At 42.6% G+C, this 16,393-nt stretch overlaps 1 protein-coding gene across 1 annotated transcript; it reads left to right on the forward strand.

Moving 5' to 3' along the window:
• Positions 1-3,341: 3,341 nt before the first annotated feature.
• enpp6 (ectonucleotide pyrophosphatase/phosphodiesterase 6) lies at positions 3,342-15,948 on the forward strand. Its single transcript, XM_046324702.1, has 8 exons — positions 3,342-3,656; positions 11,819-11,998; positions 12,314-12,425; positions 12,519-12,660; positions 13,059-13,238; positions 13,636-13,773; positions 14,046-14,172; positions 15,038-15,948. Exons 1-8 carry the CDS (start codon positions 3,419-3,421, stop codon positions 15,241-15,243), a joined length of 1,323 nt encoding a protein of 440 aa, XP_046180658.1. The 5' UTR covers positions 3,342-3,418; the 3' UTR covers positions 15,244-15,948.
• Positions 15,949-16,393: the final 445 nt, after the last annotated feature.

Here is a 16,393-nt window from a genome sequence, read left to right on the forward strand (position 1 = left end):
TGGACTGATCATGTCAACGTCATACTTTCAAATCTTAGCTAGCAGTCATCATCATGAATCAAGTCGACAATCTCCTGGCAAATCCTTTTTAATCCTTGTCATATGAAGATAAATTATACATAAAACGTGTCGGGGATCATAGGCCATTGGACATAAACATTACACAGCAAGTTGTAAATCACAAATTCAACAATGAGTGGTTTGGAAGGAATGAGTAGCCTGCTATTCAGTGGAGTGGATGTGTGGTCCCAATTCTGGGTTTAAGAGTCTCTTTTCCAAGCTTAAAATGCTAAACATTCAACATTGGCCATGCTGTCAATCCAGCATGATTTCTGCCGCGCTCAAAACAAATGTTAACTTAGAACTGGGAAATCTGACTTCAGTGAGTTCAAGACAACTGGGAACTCAGGGGGAAAATACTAGCTCCGACTGGGAAAATACATTTTGAACAGTCATCCAACTTGGAATTGTAAATCGGGAACTCTGGCCTCTTTCTAGAGATACAACCTGAAGATCACTGACGTCATCATGATCCGACCTTGTTTTTTGTTGTTGTTGAGTTCTCAGTTGTCTTGAAAGCACCATAAATCCAGAGAATACCAGACTTTGATGACAAAATTTGCCCACGAAGGACTGCCGCACCATCTTCCTGTTCAAGTGAGCACAGCACAAAAAGGTGAGTCCAAAAATGTCTTGTATGCTGCTGCATAAATTATGTAATATGCCAGGGAGATATGTATACTGTAGCTAAGAAAGTAATAATAAGTGTATGTTGTGTAGTAAGCTGTTAGTAGCCCATGTGCCTCACCCTAATAATTTGGTCTATTTTCCCTGACTTAGTGGTGCACATGTAGCCTATAACCTGTTTTAGAGAAATGTAATCATTGAATATTGTAAGAGCTTTCATTGTCTGCTAATATGCCCCCTGTATTTATCCTACTGTTCTGACTTGATGTACAGGGAGAACACTGTAAGAACGGCCCATGTTCTGAATTCTGTCGCTGTACATTTCAAAAGTGCTGAACAAATAGTTATATTGACTATGTCTGTCCTGGCTCACTCATTAATGTCTTAATCAAAATTACGCATTTCCTCTTATCCGCTTGTCGGCCCTTATGCTCCGCTGATAGCCAGGTGTAGCAGTGGTAAGGTGTTGGGACTGCTGTTGGGACTCTGCTGTTCAGACAGCTTTATGTAGGCCCTAACAGTTTGTGGACACTGTTTGTCGCCATTATAGTGCAATTAATGTATTGTTTAGTGTTGTGTTGTGTTCTTTGCCCACCAATATGTACATGCTAAAATTGCCACTGCACAAGATATAGTCCCGACACAAATCTGGGGTTGCTACTGTTGGATCTTGTATTTTACATTATAGCCATTACCATATATATGATTGAATATTATCTGCTGTTGGCTTGTGTGGATGTATGTATGTGTTATGCAACATAGCTGACTTGAAACATTGTTAAAAGTATAAGGGCCATGGGACTTTCTCATGATGGAAAAATACAGAGAAGCATGAAGACAGGAACTGTTCAAATTAGTTGGGAGGGGGGCACATTCAGAGCGGGGTGTTGCGAGAACAAGCGGTCTTTTGTTAGATAACAGGAGCCAGGTGCGAGATAACGGTATGGAGCATGAGAGCCTGGATGTTCTTCACAAGCAAGTTACATCTATCAACAGAAGCGCCAAGAGGCGGGGACTCGCCTGAGCGCCTGCAATAGGCTGAGCATGTTTAAACCACGCCCAGTCTCTACTGTGATAGGCCAACAGACGGGTTGGAACTGTCTATCACAGTATAAAGAATACTGTTTACATACACCCTGTCAGTTCTCTGTTCTGCCCTGCGTGGTATTACAGTGAGTATATACGAAAGTTGCATTTGCCATTTATTACTTAGCTAATAAAAAATACATAGTATAAAATCGGTGACTCATTGTTATATTTATCCTGATACCAGATTTGAATTTACGCAACTCCAACACTACCCAAGCCTACTGGTCGTTCCTTCCATCGATTCAGTTGCCAGGGACGCGGCCCAGTCTTTAAGTCTTTTTGTTCTGTATCTATGGACGCGACCCAGTAGTTCCTCTACATGTTCTATTGCCATACTGGCTGGCAACGTTCTTATCACTTGCTCGCTAGCTAGCCAACTACAGCTAACGTACAGTCACATCAAATAGTCCAGACTGATTAACAGCAAAGTAGCTACATTTGTTTAAGCTGTTTTCGAGTGGCATTTATTTGGATACATCCATACCAATAAGATAATGAGGCACGATTTCACCTGGCATGGAAAATGTGCTCTCCTCAGGACACCGTTGTACAGAGGAGCTAGCCAACAACACAACTAACACAATCACTTCAAACTGAAGCTGGAAAAACTGCAAACTAGCTGCACATTGTTTAGTTTGACCATTTTTCAATTGACATTCATTTGTAAATATCCATTAAAATGATGCCAGCGGATTCATGATTTCGACTGGATGGGAAACGCTACCTGCCTGCCTTTCTCATCCCGACTCTTTCACTACTATGGGAAAGATGGAGATCAAATGTAAATATTGTAACAATGTTGTCGGAGAGACAGACAGCAAGGTTTATATAGATATTTTTAGATATAGATATTTTCTGTTGAAAACTAAATGTTAGTCTAAAACGAGATCATGTCTAGATGCTTTTTATAGTGGATATTGAGTTTATAAAGTGCCTGGCTAGGCTGATGAGACAGTAGATTGCACAGTCAGATGGAACAGAGTAAATAGGCATTTTGAATTAGATTTAGCCGGTGGTAATTTGTGGAATAGAAACAGGAAAAATGTGGTTTTAACCAATCAGCATTCAGGATTAGACCCACCCGTTGTATAACGTGTTGAACAAGTATTCCTTTGGACAAATATGTGAGAGGAGTACACTCTGCTGGTCATTTTTTATATTACGGGTTTAGAGTAAAACTGCTTTGTGGGTATTAAATACGTCATTGATTGATATTATATGGAACTTGGTCTTCAATAATCCAATGACATGTTGATTGATTCAACTATTTGAAATGTCAATATTTATTCAACAGCAAATATAATTTGCTCCATATGTTACAGTGGGCTTTAGGGTGTCACTTTAATTTTCCACTGTAGAAATTATAAAATAAATCACAAATGATTAAATACAAATAACACATAAGCCTAGGCCATTATTAAGTATTTATATAACAAAATAAAGAATAGCCTTAAAACTTTATTATATAAGTGTTTTTCCTTAGAGTGAGTCTGAGTGCATGGACTTTCATTCTCAAACTGCAGTAGGCCTAGCCCTATAACAATGCCATTAGCCCCGCCTCTACTCATATTGGGGCCCCTGCCGCTGCTCGCATAGTTCAGTCCGGTTACATGTGCATATCAGTGGACCGTCACGAGCCATCATGTCCAGACTGAGCCTGGCCTGCGCTATCGCCATTCTCGCAGTGCTTTTGTCGGGATCCTGCCTCGCCAGCCGCAAACTTCTAGTGTTCCTCATCGATGGTTTTCGACACGATTACATGGACGATCTGCAAAACTTGCCTGGGTTTAAAGAGATTATGGATAATGGGGTCAAAGTGGATTACTTGACCCCCGACTTCCCCAGCCTTTCATACCCCAATTACTACTCACTAATGACAGGTGAGATGATTTTACCTTTGACTGACTGTGCCTCAAAGTTACAGCGATGAAAACATATAGATTAGGCTACGAAAGGTTGACCATGATTGATCACCAAATCAGATTCGTTATCTTGGACATACCGTGTTACTAAATGGTAAGTTCACAGATTGCAATCCATTTGAACCTTTATTGCTTGCCTGAACAAATAGGAAATAGTGACAGTGGAGTTTAAACTTTGATGTTTATGTACAAAGTTGTAAAGTAGCCATTTGTACTCGGTTGTGGCTACAGTGAAATAACAATAACTGGTCAATCATTCTCATCAATATTGTTGCAGAATGACTCATTGGTAATGAATGATTTGATAACTTAGGTTGACATATTAACCCAACAATTACTGAAAGGAAACTTTACACCATGGAATGGAACGCAGATAACATTTCATAAGTAGGCCATACTCTGAAATCCTTGTGTAGACATTTTGCTAGCAGCCTAATTCCGTGATGGATGTATAATACATCCATTGATGGACAGGAGCCTGGCACAGCTGTCCTGGGCCCTCAAGCAGTAGAACTCTGCCTCATCAGTAACAGAGCCCCATGCCCCTCTCCCTCCTGGCAACCACACTGTCTCTATTGTGCCATTTACGTATGTTATGAGTGAAAACGAGGGACAACCAGAGCCATGTATCTAGAGAGTTGGGCCAATGAGGTTTCTGCATTATGGTACATTCAGCCATGTTTAGCGCCCCATTACCATTACATGGGAAATATTTAAACAATGCTATGTCACAGAATGTCAGTTGAAGTCAGAAGTTTACATACACCTTAGCCAAATACATTTAAACTCAGTTTTTCACAATTCCTGACATTTAATCCTAGTAAAAATGTCCTGTCTTAGGTCAGTTAGGATCACCACTTTTTATATTTTAAGAATGTGAAATGTCAGAATAACAGTAGTGATTTATTTCAGCTTTTATTTCTTCACATCACATTCCCAGTGGGTCAGAAGTTTACTTACACTCAATTAGTATTTAGTAGCATTGTCTTAAACAATTGAAACTTGGGTCAAACATTTCAGGTAGCCTTCCACAAGCTTCCCACAATAAGCTGGGTGAATTTTGGCCCATTTCTCCTGACAGAACTGGTGTAACTGAGTCAGGTTTGTAGGTCTCCTTGCTCACACACACTTTCTCAGTTCTGCCCACACATTTTCTATAGGATTGAGGTCAGCGCTTTGTGATGGCAACTCCAATACCTTGACTTTGTCCTTTTTTGCCACAACTTTGGAAGTATGCTTGGGGTCATTGTCCATTTGGAAGACCCATTTGCGACCAAGCTTTAACTTCCTGACTGATGTCTTGAGATGTTGCTTCAATATATCCACAATTTTCCTACCTCATGATGCCATCTATTTTGTGAAGTGCACCAGTCCCTCCTGCAGCAAAGCACCCCCACAACATGATGCTGCCACCCCCCGTGCTTCAAGGTTGGTATGGTGTTTTTTGGCTTGCAAGCCTCCCCCTTTTTCCTCTAAACATAACGATGGTCATTATGGCCAAACAGTTGTATTTTGTTTCATCAGACCAGAGGACCAAATAGCACAATCTTTGTCCCAATGTGCAGTTGCAAACCGTTGTCTCGCTTTTTTTTATGGCAGTTTTGGAGCAGTGGCTTCTTCCTTGCTGAGCGGCCTTTCAGGTTATGTCGATAAAGGACTCGTTTTACTGTGGATATAGATACTTTTCTATCGGTTTCCTACAGCATCTTCACAAGGTCCTATATTTACACTTTTCGCACCAAAGTACATTCATCTCTAGGAGACAGAACGCGTCTCCTTCCTGAGCGGTATGACGGCTGCGTGGTCCCATGGTGTTTATACTTGTGTACTATTGTTTGTACAGATGAACACTGTACCTTCAGGCATTTGGAAATTGCTCCCAAGGATGAACCAGACTTGAACCAATTGTTTTTCTGAGGTTTTGGCTGATTTATTTTGATTTTCCCATGATGCCAAGCAAAGAGGCACTGAGTTTGAAGGTAGGCCTTGAACTACATCCACAGGTACACCTCCAATTGACTCAAATGATGTCAATTAGTCAATCAGAAGCTTCTAAAGCCATGACATAATTTTCTGGAATTTTCCAAGCTGCTTAAAGGCACAGTCAACTTAGTGTATATAAACTTCTGACACACTGGAATTGTGATGCAGGGAATTATAAGTGAAATAATCTGTCTGTAAACAATTGTTGGAAAAATTACTTGTGTCATGCACAAAGTAGATGTCCTAACTGACTTGCCAAATCAATAGTTGTTAACAAGAAATTTGTAGAGTGGTTGAAAAACAACTTTTAATGACTCCAACCTAAGTGTATGTAAACTTCTGACTTCAACTGTATATATTTAAAGTTAGGCCAACTTTTAGAATTTTGAATATTGTTCTAATTCTAGACACTCCATGACATAGAATTGTTTAAATATTACCCATGTAATGTTAATGGGGTGCTAACATGGCTGCCATAGAATGCTGTTGTGTCATATGAACGCATCATAATGCAGAAACCTCATTGGCCCAACTCTCTAGATGCATGGCTCTGGTTGTCCCTTGTTCTCACTCATTTTTAATTTTTAAATTTCACCAGGTAGGCAAGTTGAGAACAAGTTCTCATTTACAATTGCGACCTGGCCAAGATAAAGCAAAGCAGTTCGACACATATAACAACACAGAGTTACACATGGAATAAACAAACATACAGTAGAAAAATAAGTCTATATACAATGTGAGCAAATGAGGTGAGATAAGGGAGGTAAAGGCAATAAATAGGACATGGTGGCAAAGTAAATACAATGTAGCCAGTAAAACACTGGAATAACATATGTAAGTGGAACAATAGAGACAGTGTGGTTGCCAGGAGGGAGAGGGGTGTTTACAGGTACAATACTCATTTACAACATTTTTGAACGGTAGTGTACTTAACACACTGCTTTACATCTAATCAGTTCTCTCATATACCTAACAACATACACTGCTTTGCACCTGAACGGTTCTCTCATATACCTAACAACATACACTGCTTTGCACCTGAACGGTTCTCTCATATACCTAACAACATACACTGCTTTGCACCTGAACGGTTCTCTCATATACCTAACAACATACACTGCTTTGCACCTGAACGGTTCTCTCATATACCTAACAACATACACTGCTTTGCACCTGAACGGTTCTCTCATATACCTAACAACATACACTGCTTTGCACCTGAACGGTTCTCTCATATACCTAACAACATACACTGCTTTGCACCTGAACGGTTCTCTCATATACCTAACAACATACACTGCTTTGCACCTGAACGGTTCTCTCATATACCTAACAACATACACTGCTTTGCACCTGAACGGTTCTCTCATATACCTAACAACATACACTGCTTTGCACCTGAACGGTTCTCTCATATACCTAACAACATACACTGCTTTGCACCTGAACGGTTCTCTCATATACCTAACAACATACACTGCTTTGCACCTGAACGGTTCTCTTAGCCAAACACTGGACCTCTTCAGAGTCCTGGAAGTGAATGACACCATCAATGACAGTGTAGTAGTGACATAACAACAGATGTAGGTAGTACTTCAGTGATAACAGCCCTGGGCTGTATGGCTCCTCAGTCAGCGGCTATATCTCCACTCCAGGCTGAACCCCTGGCAGAGAGAGTGCAGAGGGAAGAACAGTAAAGCCCGAAAGACAACAGATTCTGTCAAATCCCTCCCAATCACCGGATCACTTTGTGGATGATTTGCTGATGTAAGTTGTTTTGGAAGAGCACATTCCCCTCAACAAAGCCTCGGCTTAGGCTGCTACCATCATTTTGTGCACGTGCATTAACAACGTAACCAAAACAGAGCTGACAAAGGCCATCTGACACAGGGACCTCCAGTCACCCCGGCCATCTGACACAGGGACCTCCAGTCACCCCGGGCATCTGACACAGGGACCTCCAGTCACCCCGGGCATCTGACACAGGGACCTCCAGTCACCCCGGGCATCTGACACAGGGACCTCCAGTCACCCCGGGCATCTGACACAGGGACCTCCAGTCACCCCGGGCATCTGACACAGGGACCTCCAGTCACCCCGGGCATCTGACACAGGGACCTCCAGTCACCCCGGGCATCTGACACAGGGACCTCCAGTCACCCCGGGCATCTGACACAGGGACCTCCAGTCACCCCGGGCATCTGACACAGGGACCTCCAGTCACCCCGGGCATCTGACACAGGGACCTCCAGTCACCCCGGGCATCTGACACAGGGACCTCCAGTCACCCCGGGCATCTGACACAGGGACCTCCAGTCACCCCGGGCATCTGACACAGGGACCTCCAGTCACCCCGGGCATCTGACACAGGGACCTCCAGTCACCCCGGGCATCTGACACAGGGACCTCCAGTCACCCCGGGCATCTGACACAGGGACCTCCCGTCACCACGGGCATCTGACACAGGGCCCTCCCGTCACCACGGGCATCTGACACAGGGCCCTCCCGTCACCACGGGCATCTGACACAGGGCACTCCAGTCACCACGGGCATCTGACACAGGGCCCTCCCGTCACCACGGGCATCTGACACAGGGCCCTCCAGTCACCACGGGCATCTGACACAGGGCCCTCCAGTCACCACGGGCATCTGACACAGGGCCCTCCAGTCACCACGGGCATCTGACACAGGGCCCTCCAGTCACCACGGGCATCTGACACAGGGCCCTCCAGTCACCACGGGCATCTGACACAGGGCCCTCCAGTCACCACGTGCATCTGACACAGGGCCCTCCCGTCACCCCAGGCATCTGACACAGGGCGGTCTAGTCACGCCGGGCTAGACTGCAACCATGCAGAAGGAGCTATTTCAAAGCTGATGGAGCTTTTCAGAGACTGGTTTATTTGGAGGGGGTCAGGGAAGGGGGCTTCTTCAGAAGAGCCAAGTGCTGCAGCTCTACCTGTGAGTTTACTGAACAGACTGCAGGGTTTCTACACATAGAAAGAGGAGAGAGTACTTCTTACTGTCCTGCTGTATATTATAAAAGATATTCTCTGGTACTTTTGTATTCTTTGTAGTTCTAAAAGTTGCGCTCACAAGCCAAAAGTGGTCCCCGAAAATGACGTACTACGTCACATGTGCAGATATGTGTGCCACGTCATTGCGATCTTTCTCTCGCTCTGCTGTGTGTGCATCTTTCTAGCTGTCACTCAAATGTCGAGGAACCAGTAGTGGTGCGTGGGTAACATCACTGGGGTAGGCAAGCCAGGGAAAAATGCCATATTAAAACCTTTTGTGTTGTCACAATTGCATTGTTTGCTCTATAACCTGTTAGTTAATATGCCTTGACACCGTGATATATAGGCCAAGACAAGAAAAAGACACAGTGGCAGAATAAATTCAACCACATCTTTGATTCATCACAAAAACGGAGAGCAACATCTGTCTGGTGAGTCCACAAAGCATATTGCATGTAACAAACAGTTACATGACCAACAGTGTTGTCAAGCAAGGTAATGTTTCCAACATTTTCGGACTACTAAACAACTATTGATTTGGAAACACAGAGAGTTACAGCATGTCGTAAAGAAAGCATGAGCTATCTTCAACATAATCTAATCTCCTATGATGATTTCTGTGTGTGCGTTTGTGGGCGTGTGCGGGCGAGCAAGTAGAAAAAAACCTGTTGACTCACCCTACTTGTAGAGAAACGTGAAATCCATCCTCCTCTCATGTTGCCGAAACGTACCATGACTCAAACATTAGTTTTTGTTGTCCTAGGCTCCCTGGCTAAAATGTTTGCTCGCTAGCCTAAGTTCTATTCATGGGCAACAATGCACTGGGCCAGCTAGTTAACATTAGCCTACTACTTCTAGCTACCATCCTCTCAGGCTAGGGGCACTACAATGTATGAATTTATGGTTGGATCAGAATCTCCATTGTGATCCTTGGCTAGTAGCCTACACAGGGATTTGGACTTGTGGTTTTACTTAATTTATCTCCATCCATGGTTAATTTAGGAAAGGGCCATTTTAGCTAGCTAACCACTGGAGGACAACGACACAAGGAGATTCAACAATAAAGAATGTCTGTCAATGACATTTGACTTTTGATGTGATTGGTGAGAAGCCAAATTCTAACTGGCTTCCTTTGACACTTTTTTGGGGGAGTGCTAGGACCATTCACAGTTGAGCTCAGTCAGTTTAGCTCAACACTGATTGGCTATTATTTGAAAAATGTATTAATTTAGAGTCCAAATGCTTGCTGGCTTCCCTTGCATTCAATGCTATGGGTAGCATTAATATCATACTTTTTTTGACCAGACTGCATCAGTTAGATGGGCTATACATATTGAGACAGAGTGGCGCTGTTTCACTTGCTCGGATTCTTTCTCCGGTGAGATACATTCAGCCTCTTGCAAATTGAAAGAAAAGTATGAAACACAGAGAGATGAAAGATGCATTAAAAAACATTTTTGTATTTAGTTCTTGGTTCATGTTTTGGGGACGCCTGGCATCCATGAATACATGACACTGGTTGGAACTCAAATTGCTAGGAGGCTGGTCCACCTGGGGGGAAATGGCGCCAGTAATTAGTTGCTTTCAAACTAGGGATTTCATGCCTAATCGAGGTTAGACAGTAATTCTGCTCATAGATTATGCATGTATATAAAGGTCCTTTACTGGCCCCATTCACCCTCAGTGCTATTTCAACTGAACCTCAGATGTCCATAGAGACTATTGCAGGCAGCTAACAAAACACACCTGCAGTTTTTGTTTTTCTCAAAGGAAAAACTCTAGGCTGAGCTACCAAAATGATTCAGAGCATTTATTTGAGTCATTTCTGAATGTCGTAACTCTAACCAGCTGTGGCTCCAAAATACCTGAGATTAGCTACATTCCTGGCATCACTTTAATAAGGAACAACATAGTTGCAAGAGTGCCTCTACAAACAGCAGTGGCAGTACTAAACGGTTGTTCAAATAAAAGATGTGTCCTTGCTCAACGTGTTGTCGTGTATGAGTTGTGACTGTAGTTGTGTTAGTGCTGTGACTAGTTGTTAGTGCTGTGGCTGTAGTTGTGTTAGTGTTGTGACTGTAGTTGTGTTGTGACTAATTATGACTGTAGTTGTGTTTTATGTTAATTGTTCTGTTTGTGTTGTGAGTTGTGATGCTGGGTAGTGTGAGCCTGCTAGGGGAAGGGAGGAGGAGGCCCTGCCTGTGTGTGTGGATGACCTTAAGTCTGTGTGTTTTGTAAGGGTGGGGGAGAAAGCACTCGCTCACTGTCTCAATTGAATTGAACCTAGAGAACTTAGCAGTAAAACAACTTTAACGAATGAAGACGTCAGCGCTCAGATAATCATTTATTTTATTGCATCATATCAGTCCTAGGCATGGTTTGTTTCAGCAAGTTAACCAACACTCTTAGAAAAAAGGTGCTACTAGAACCTTAAATGGTTCTTCTGCTGTCCGCATAGGAGAACCCTTTGAATAACCCTTTTTGGTTGCAGGTAGAATCCTTTTGGGTTCCAGGTAGAACCCTTTCTACAGAGTGTTTTACATGAATCCCAAAAGGGTTTTACATTAATCCCAAAAGGGTTCTTCTACCTGGAACCAAAAAGGGTTCTCCTATGGGGACAACCAAATAACCATTTTGGAACCTCTTTTTCTAAGCGTGTAGGCTCTGTGACAAAAAAGCATCCGGCTGACTGCCGTTACACAATACATCATATTTTGTGAATGCTGGCTGTGTTTAAAGCACTGGGGGGTTAGCTTGCAAACTTAACATGACCCAACATCCCATAACAAATACAGAACAGTAAAATTACAGGTCAACTGGTTGTTTAATGAAAAGAACTGAAGTATTCAGTATTCATGTCCGGGATCATGGATACCAACTTAGTTAACATCTAAATGATGGTTTATAACTGAAACACAGCCGAGGAAAACAGTTTTCAGTCACAGGAACCCTTTTGGACCGAGTTGGATAAAAATAAGTAACTGGGCCAGAAATACTCCAATGTCCTTATAAAGCTGGCACACATCAAACTCACTACTCTCCCTTGAGTCTTTGCCCATAAAGTCTTCTCTATGTTCATATCTAACTTCTGAAATATAAAAGCAATTTCTGGGTTTTCAGGCCGGTACTGTGAAGTGCACCAAATGACAGGGAATTACATGTGGGATCAGGGCTCTCTCAAGGAATTCCTAATCGGCATCAACCCAGACAGTCGGCTGCCAATGTGGTGGGACGGGTCTGAGCCCATCTGGGTAACCATGCAGAAACTCGGAAAGAAAGTCTTCATGTACTATTGGCCCGGTAAGGACAACTCTGGCAAGACTAAAGAAAGACATTAAGGCCCCCCAGTGATATTACATTGTTTTGGATATAATTATAGTTCTTCAAGTATTTAAAATGTTTTGTCTACCAGTCATATACAGAACACAGGAATCAGATGATATTCTGGAATCAGATGATATTCTGGAATCAGATGATATTCTGGAATCAGATGATATTCTGGAATCAAATGAAATGCTTTCCATTGATGTTCATTCCAATTGGATCATCAAGCGTGAACTTTCTAGAAGCATAGTGAGCAGTGATGTGACCTGTATTCTACTGTCATGTTATCAGGTTGTGAGGTGGAGATTCTGGGTGTGAGACCTTCGTTCTGTGAGGAATATGTCTACAATCCCACAGAGAGAAATCTGACAGATTCTATTGAAAGAGCTCTCGATGGTTTACGGTAAGAAATGGAGGTATTTTGGCATCAGCCAGGTTTGGAAATGTAGTGCCATTCTGTTGTGTTATAACAACAAGCATGTGTTTACTTCATCAGTAGTGGCAGAGCAGACATGGCTGCTGTGTACTATGAGAAGATTGACGTAGAGGGGCATCACTATGGCCCCATGTCTTCTCAGGTGAAGACTGCTGTTCAGAGGCTGGACATCGCCTTCCAGGTTCTAAACCAAAAAATTAAGGTTAGGCCCTATATTGTTTTCCAAACATTGAAAAGAGACGAAAAATGAACAACTCAATCCAGCAAAAATGTTTCCATTCTCCAATGATTTGTACAAAGTAACAGACACAGCCTACTGATTGTGGTGAGAATGTTGAGCGGACATTGTGACCAGATGGCCTTGGTCGAAAGTAGTGCACTATATAGGGAATAGGGAGCCACTGGGTCCTGGGCTAAAGTAGTGCACTATATATAGTGAATAGGGAGCCATTGGGCCCTGGGCTAAAGTAGTGCACTATATATAGTGAATAGGGAGCCATTGGGCCCTGGGCTAAAGTAGTGCACTTTATAGGGAATAGGGAGCCATTTGGGACACGGACTTTGATCTGAACAGGTCACCACCACCCTGCTGTATTTCAGGAGAAGGACCTGCGTGACGAGCTGAACATCATCATGTTCTCCGACCATGGGATGACAGAGATCAAGTGGATGGAGAAAGTCATTGAGCTTGTGACGTACATAAACATGTCTGACGTTGTCAAGATGATGGACCGGGGGCCTGTCGTCAGTCTGTGGCCAAAACAAGCTAAATATGAGGAGGTAAATTGATTTCCATTTCATACATACAGGCCAATTGTCTTTCAACCCAGCCAAGACACTGGAAAAAACACGCATCCTTGATTTCTCCTCTCTGCCAGAGTAAACAGAAACAAACATGTCATGTTGGCACATTTAGTCACTTGAATACTCTTCTCTGTCAAAAATCAAACATTTCCAAAACGTTTGCGCCGTAACAATGTATATGAAAGGCCTCAGTCAAGCCAGCCATAACTTCTGTATCCAAATGTACAGGCGACGGTCCCATATGTCATTACCATGGGGTTACCTACTGCGCTGTAGAGTGGTATGCAATTTGCAGCTACACCTCTCCCTGAGCAAAGCAGGGAGGAAAAACATGAATAAAATGTGTAGTGAATCTGAGTTGTGTTGATGGCAGGTCTACAGAGCACTGAGCAGTGTACGGAACATGAATGTCTACAGGAGGAATCAGGTCCCTGATCGCTTCCATTACAAGGGGGGGAAGTTTGTCTCCAGTCTGACCCTGGTGGCTGACCCTGGCTGGTTCATAACAGAGGTAAGGCTTTGACACATCACATCTCAGTGATGATATACCTAGTTTACATTACAAATGGCATCCTATTCCCTATATAGTGCACTACCTTTGACTATAGCTCTATGGACCCTGGTCAAAAGTAGTGCACTATATAGGGAATCAAGTGTAATTTGGGACAATTCCTTAGCGTGCTATTACGTACAGCAAATGAGCAACACTGGAACAAGTAGGCTAACCTTCATTCCACTGTCTTTTAACCCATTTTGTACTGACATGGCTGCCTCTGTTTTCAGAGCAAGTCCAAACTGCCTTTCTGGCAGAACAGCAGTTCACCAGAGCCGCAGGGATGGCAGCATGGTTGGCACGGCTACGACAATGAGTTTGTGGACATGCGGGGCTTCTTCTTAGCACAGGGACCAGGTAACAACTGTCTGACCAGTAGGCTTTTATAGACATAGAATTATACTGAACAAAAAATGTAAATGCAACATTTACAAAGATATTACGGAGTTGCATAGAAGGCAATCAGTCAATTGAAATAAATAAATTAGGCCCTAATCTTCCTCAGACGATCCCGCAGGTGAAGAAGCCGGATGTGGAGGTCCTGGGCTGGTTGAGAAATTAACATTATATTCTCTGGCAACAGTTCTGTTGGACATTCCTGCAGCCAAACTTGAGACGTTTGTGGCATTGTGTTGTGTGACAAAACTGCACATTTTAGTGGCCTTTTATTGTGCCCAGCACAAGGTGTACCTGTGTAATGATCATGCTGTTTAATCAGCTTCTTGATATGACACACCTGTCAGGTGGATGGATTGTCTTGGCAAAGTAGAAATGCTCACCAACAGGGATGTAAACACATTTGTGCACAAAACTTGAGAGAAATATGTTTTTTGTGCATATGGAACATTTATTAGATCTTTTATTTTAGCTCATGAAAAATGGGACCAACACTTTACATGTTGCATTTATATTTTTGTTCAGTGTGTGTATATATAGATATAGGATCCCAATGTACTGTACATGGTAAACACAGTGCCTGTGTACTAAATCATCACTCTCATTGTGATCATTAACATGATCTGAGCTGTACTGCTTATAACTTTTTATTGAACTTCAATATTCTAATCAGTGTTATGACTCTTATCATTATCATGAGTCAAACACCTCAAATAACACTGATGTACTTTGGAAGTGACCCAGAAAATCATTTCTACTCTGCTGTACTGTCTTTGCCATGATAAAATCCACAGGTATAATAATCAACAAATTGTCTTACCTACAGATTTCAAGAGGAATGTGCGTGCGGCCCCTATCAGAGCAGTGGATGTGTACAACCTGATGTGTAAGACTCTGGGGATTCTGCCTCTGCCCAACAACGGTTCCTGGTCCCGGGTGGAATACCTTCTCAGTGGCTCTGTGGGCCTGGCCTGGCCTAGTCCTCTCTGGACTCTGGGTCTACTAGCCCTGGTGCTGTCTCTACAGGCTTAGAACCAGAGAGATTCCCTCTTTCACTAGAGTGGGTGATGTCATATACCCACATAGCTCTATAATGCGCTGATAATGGCAGGCAGAGTCATGGATCCTATTAAATGATTATTTTGTGTTTTCATTCCTAATTCTATGGGCAGAGCCATGTGGTTGAGTCCTAGACATTCTGTTACCTAACAGAATGTTACAATGCTCCCCATGTAATGTTAATGGGGAGCTAACATGGCTGCAATAGAATGTTGCGGTGCTATGTAAATGCAGAAATCTCAATGGCCCAACTCTATAAATACATGGTTCTGATGGCAGTAATCTACTCTATCATGGCACCTGAGCCAACACAGGTTTCCAAACCATTTCCTATTCTAAACATGACAGTGAAAAGTACAAAGCACATTGATCACACAGGTTTTATATCTAAATATGGGTTGACAGTGCCTTCAGTTTCAACCAAAACATGTTATAAGTAATCTGGACCAACCTTAGTTCACAATCATCTCTATCGTGATTTGCTGCTGCTAAAGGAGCTAACATGAGCGCCGTAAATTCCTTACAGCATCAATGTCCTCTTCATCATTGTATCTGTGAAGGAGGGTTGGATGAAAGAATGACGTCTTTTTTTTATAATTGTTTGAATATGAGGTTTAGAAGAACTCTGCATTGTTCTATACTGTAATGAAGTAAATGTAGTTTTTTTACTTATTGTCACCTTTGTTTTTTTGCTGCAAATCTTCAGACTTCCATGGAAAAGCTCTGTGGTGTTTCTACTAATTCGATTGATCAATAAAACCTTGAAAAAAAAAACATTTTTGTCTGCTGGACTGTACAATACGCAGTTGTAAGCAGTCATTTTGAAGTAGCAAGTTGACTTTGACAAGGTAAAAGATAAGACTTCCAGAAGCCAGTCAAAGTCAATGTTCTAATACTTTGGGGTTCAAGTCGTCATGTGAAAATGCAGAAGGATAAAGAAGGTTCAAAGCCAAGGCCAATAGCATGGTGGTAGAGCATGGCTTTAAAAGGCACGGTTCAAAGGTCTCAACATGATGTGGTCATTCTGAATGACCTATACATGCGTCATCACAGACGTCGGTTGATATGAAACAGACATCTTTCAATTGAACAATGAGAATGGTGAGACATCTGCTAGTTCAAG

Source organism: Oncorhynchus gorbuscha, linkage group LG23, assembly GCF_021184085.1.
Source record: "Oncorhynchus gorbuscha isolate QuinsamMale2020 ecotype Even-year linkage group LG23, OgorEven_v1.0, whole genome shotgun sequence".
Classification (NCBI taxonomy): domain Eukaryota; kingdom Metazoa; phylum Chordata; class Actinopteri; order Salmoniformes; family Salmonidae; genus Oncorhynchus; species Oncorhynchus gorbuscha.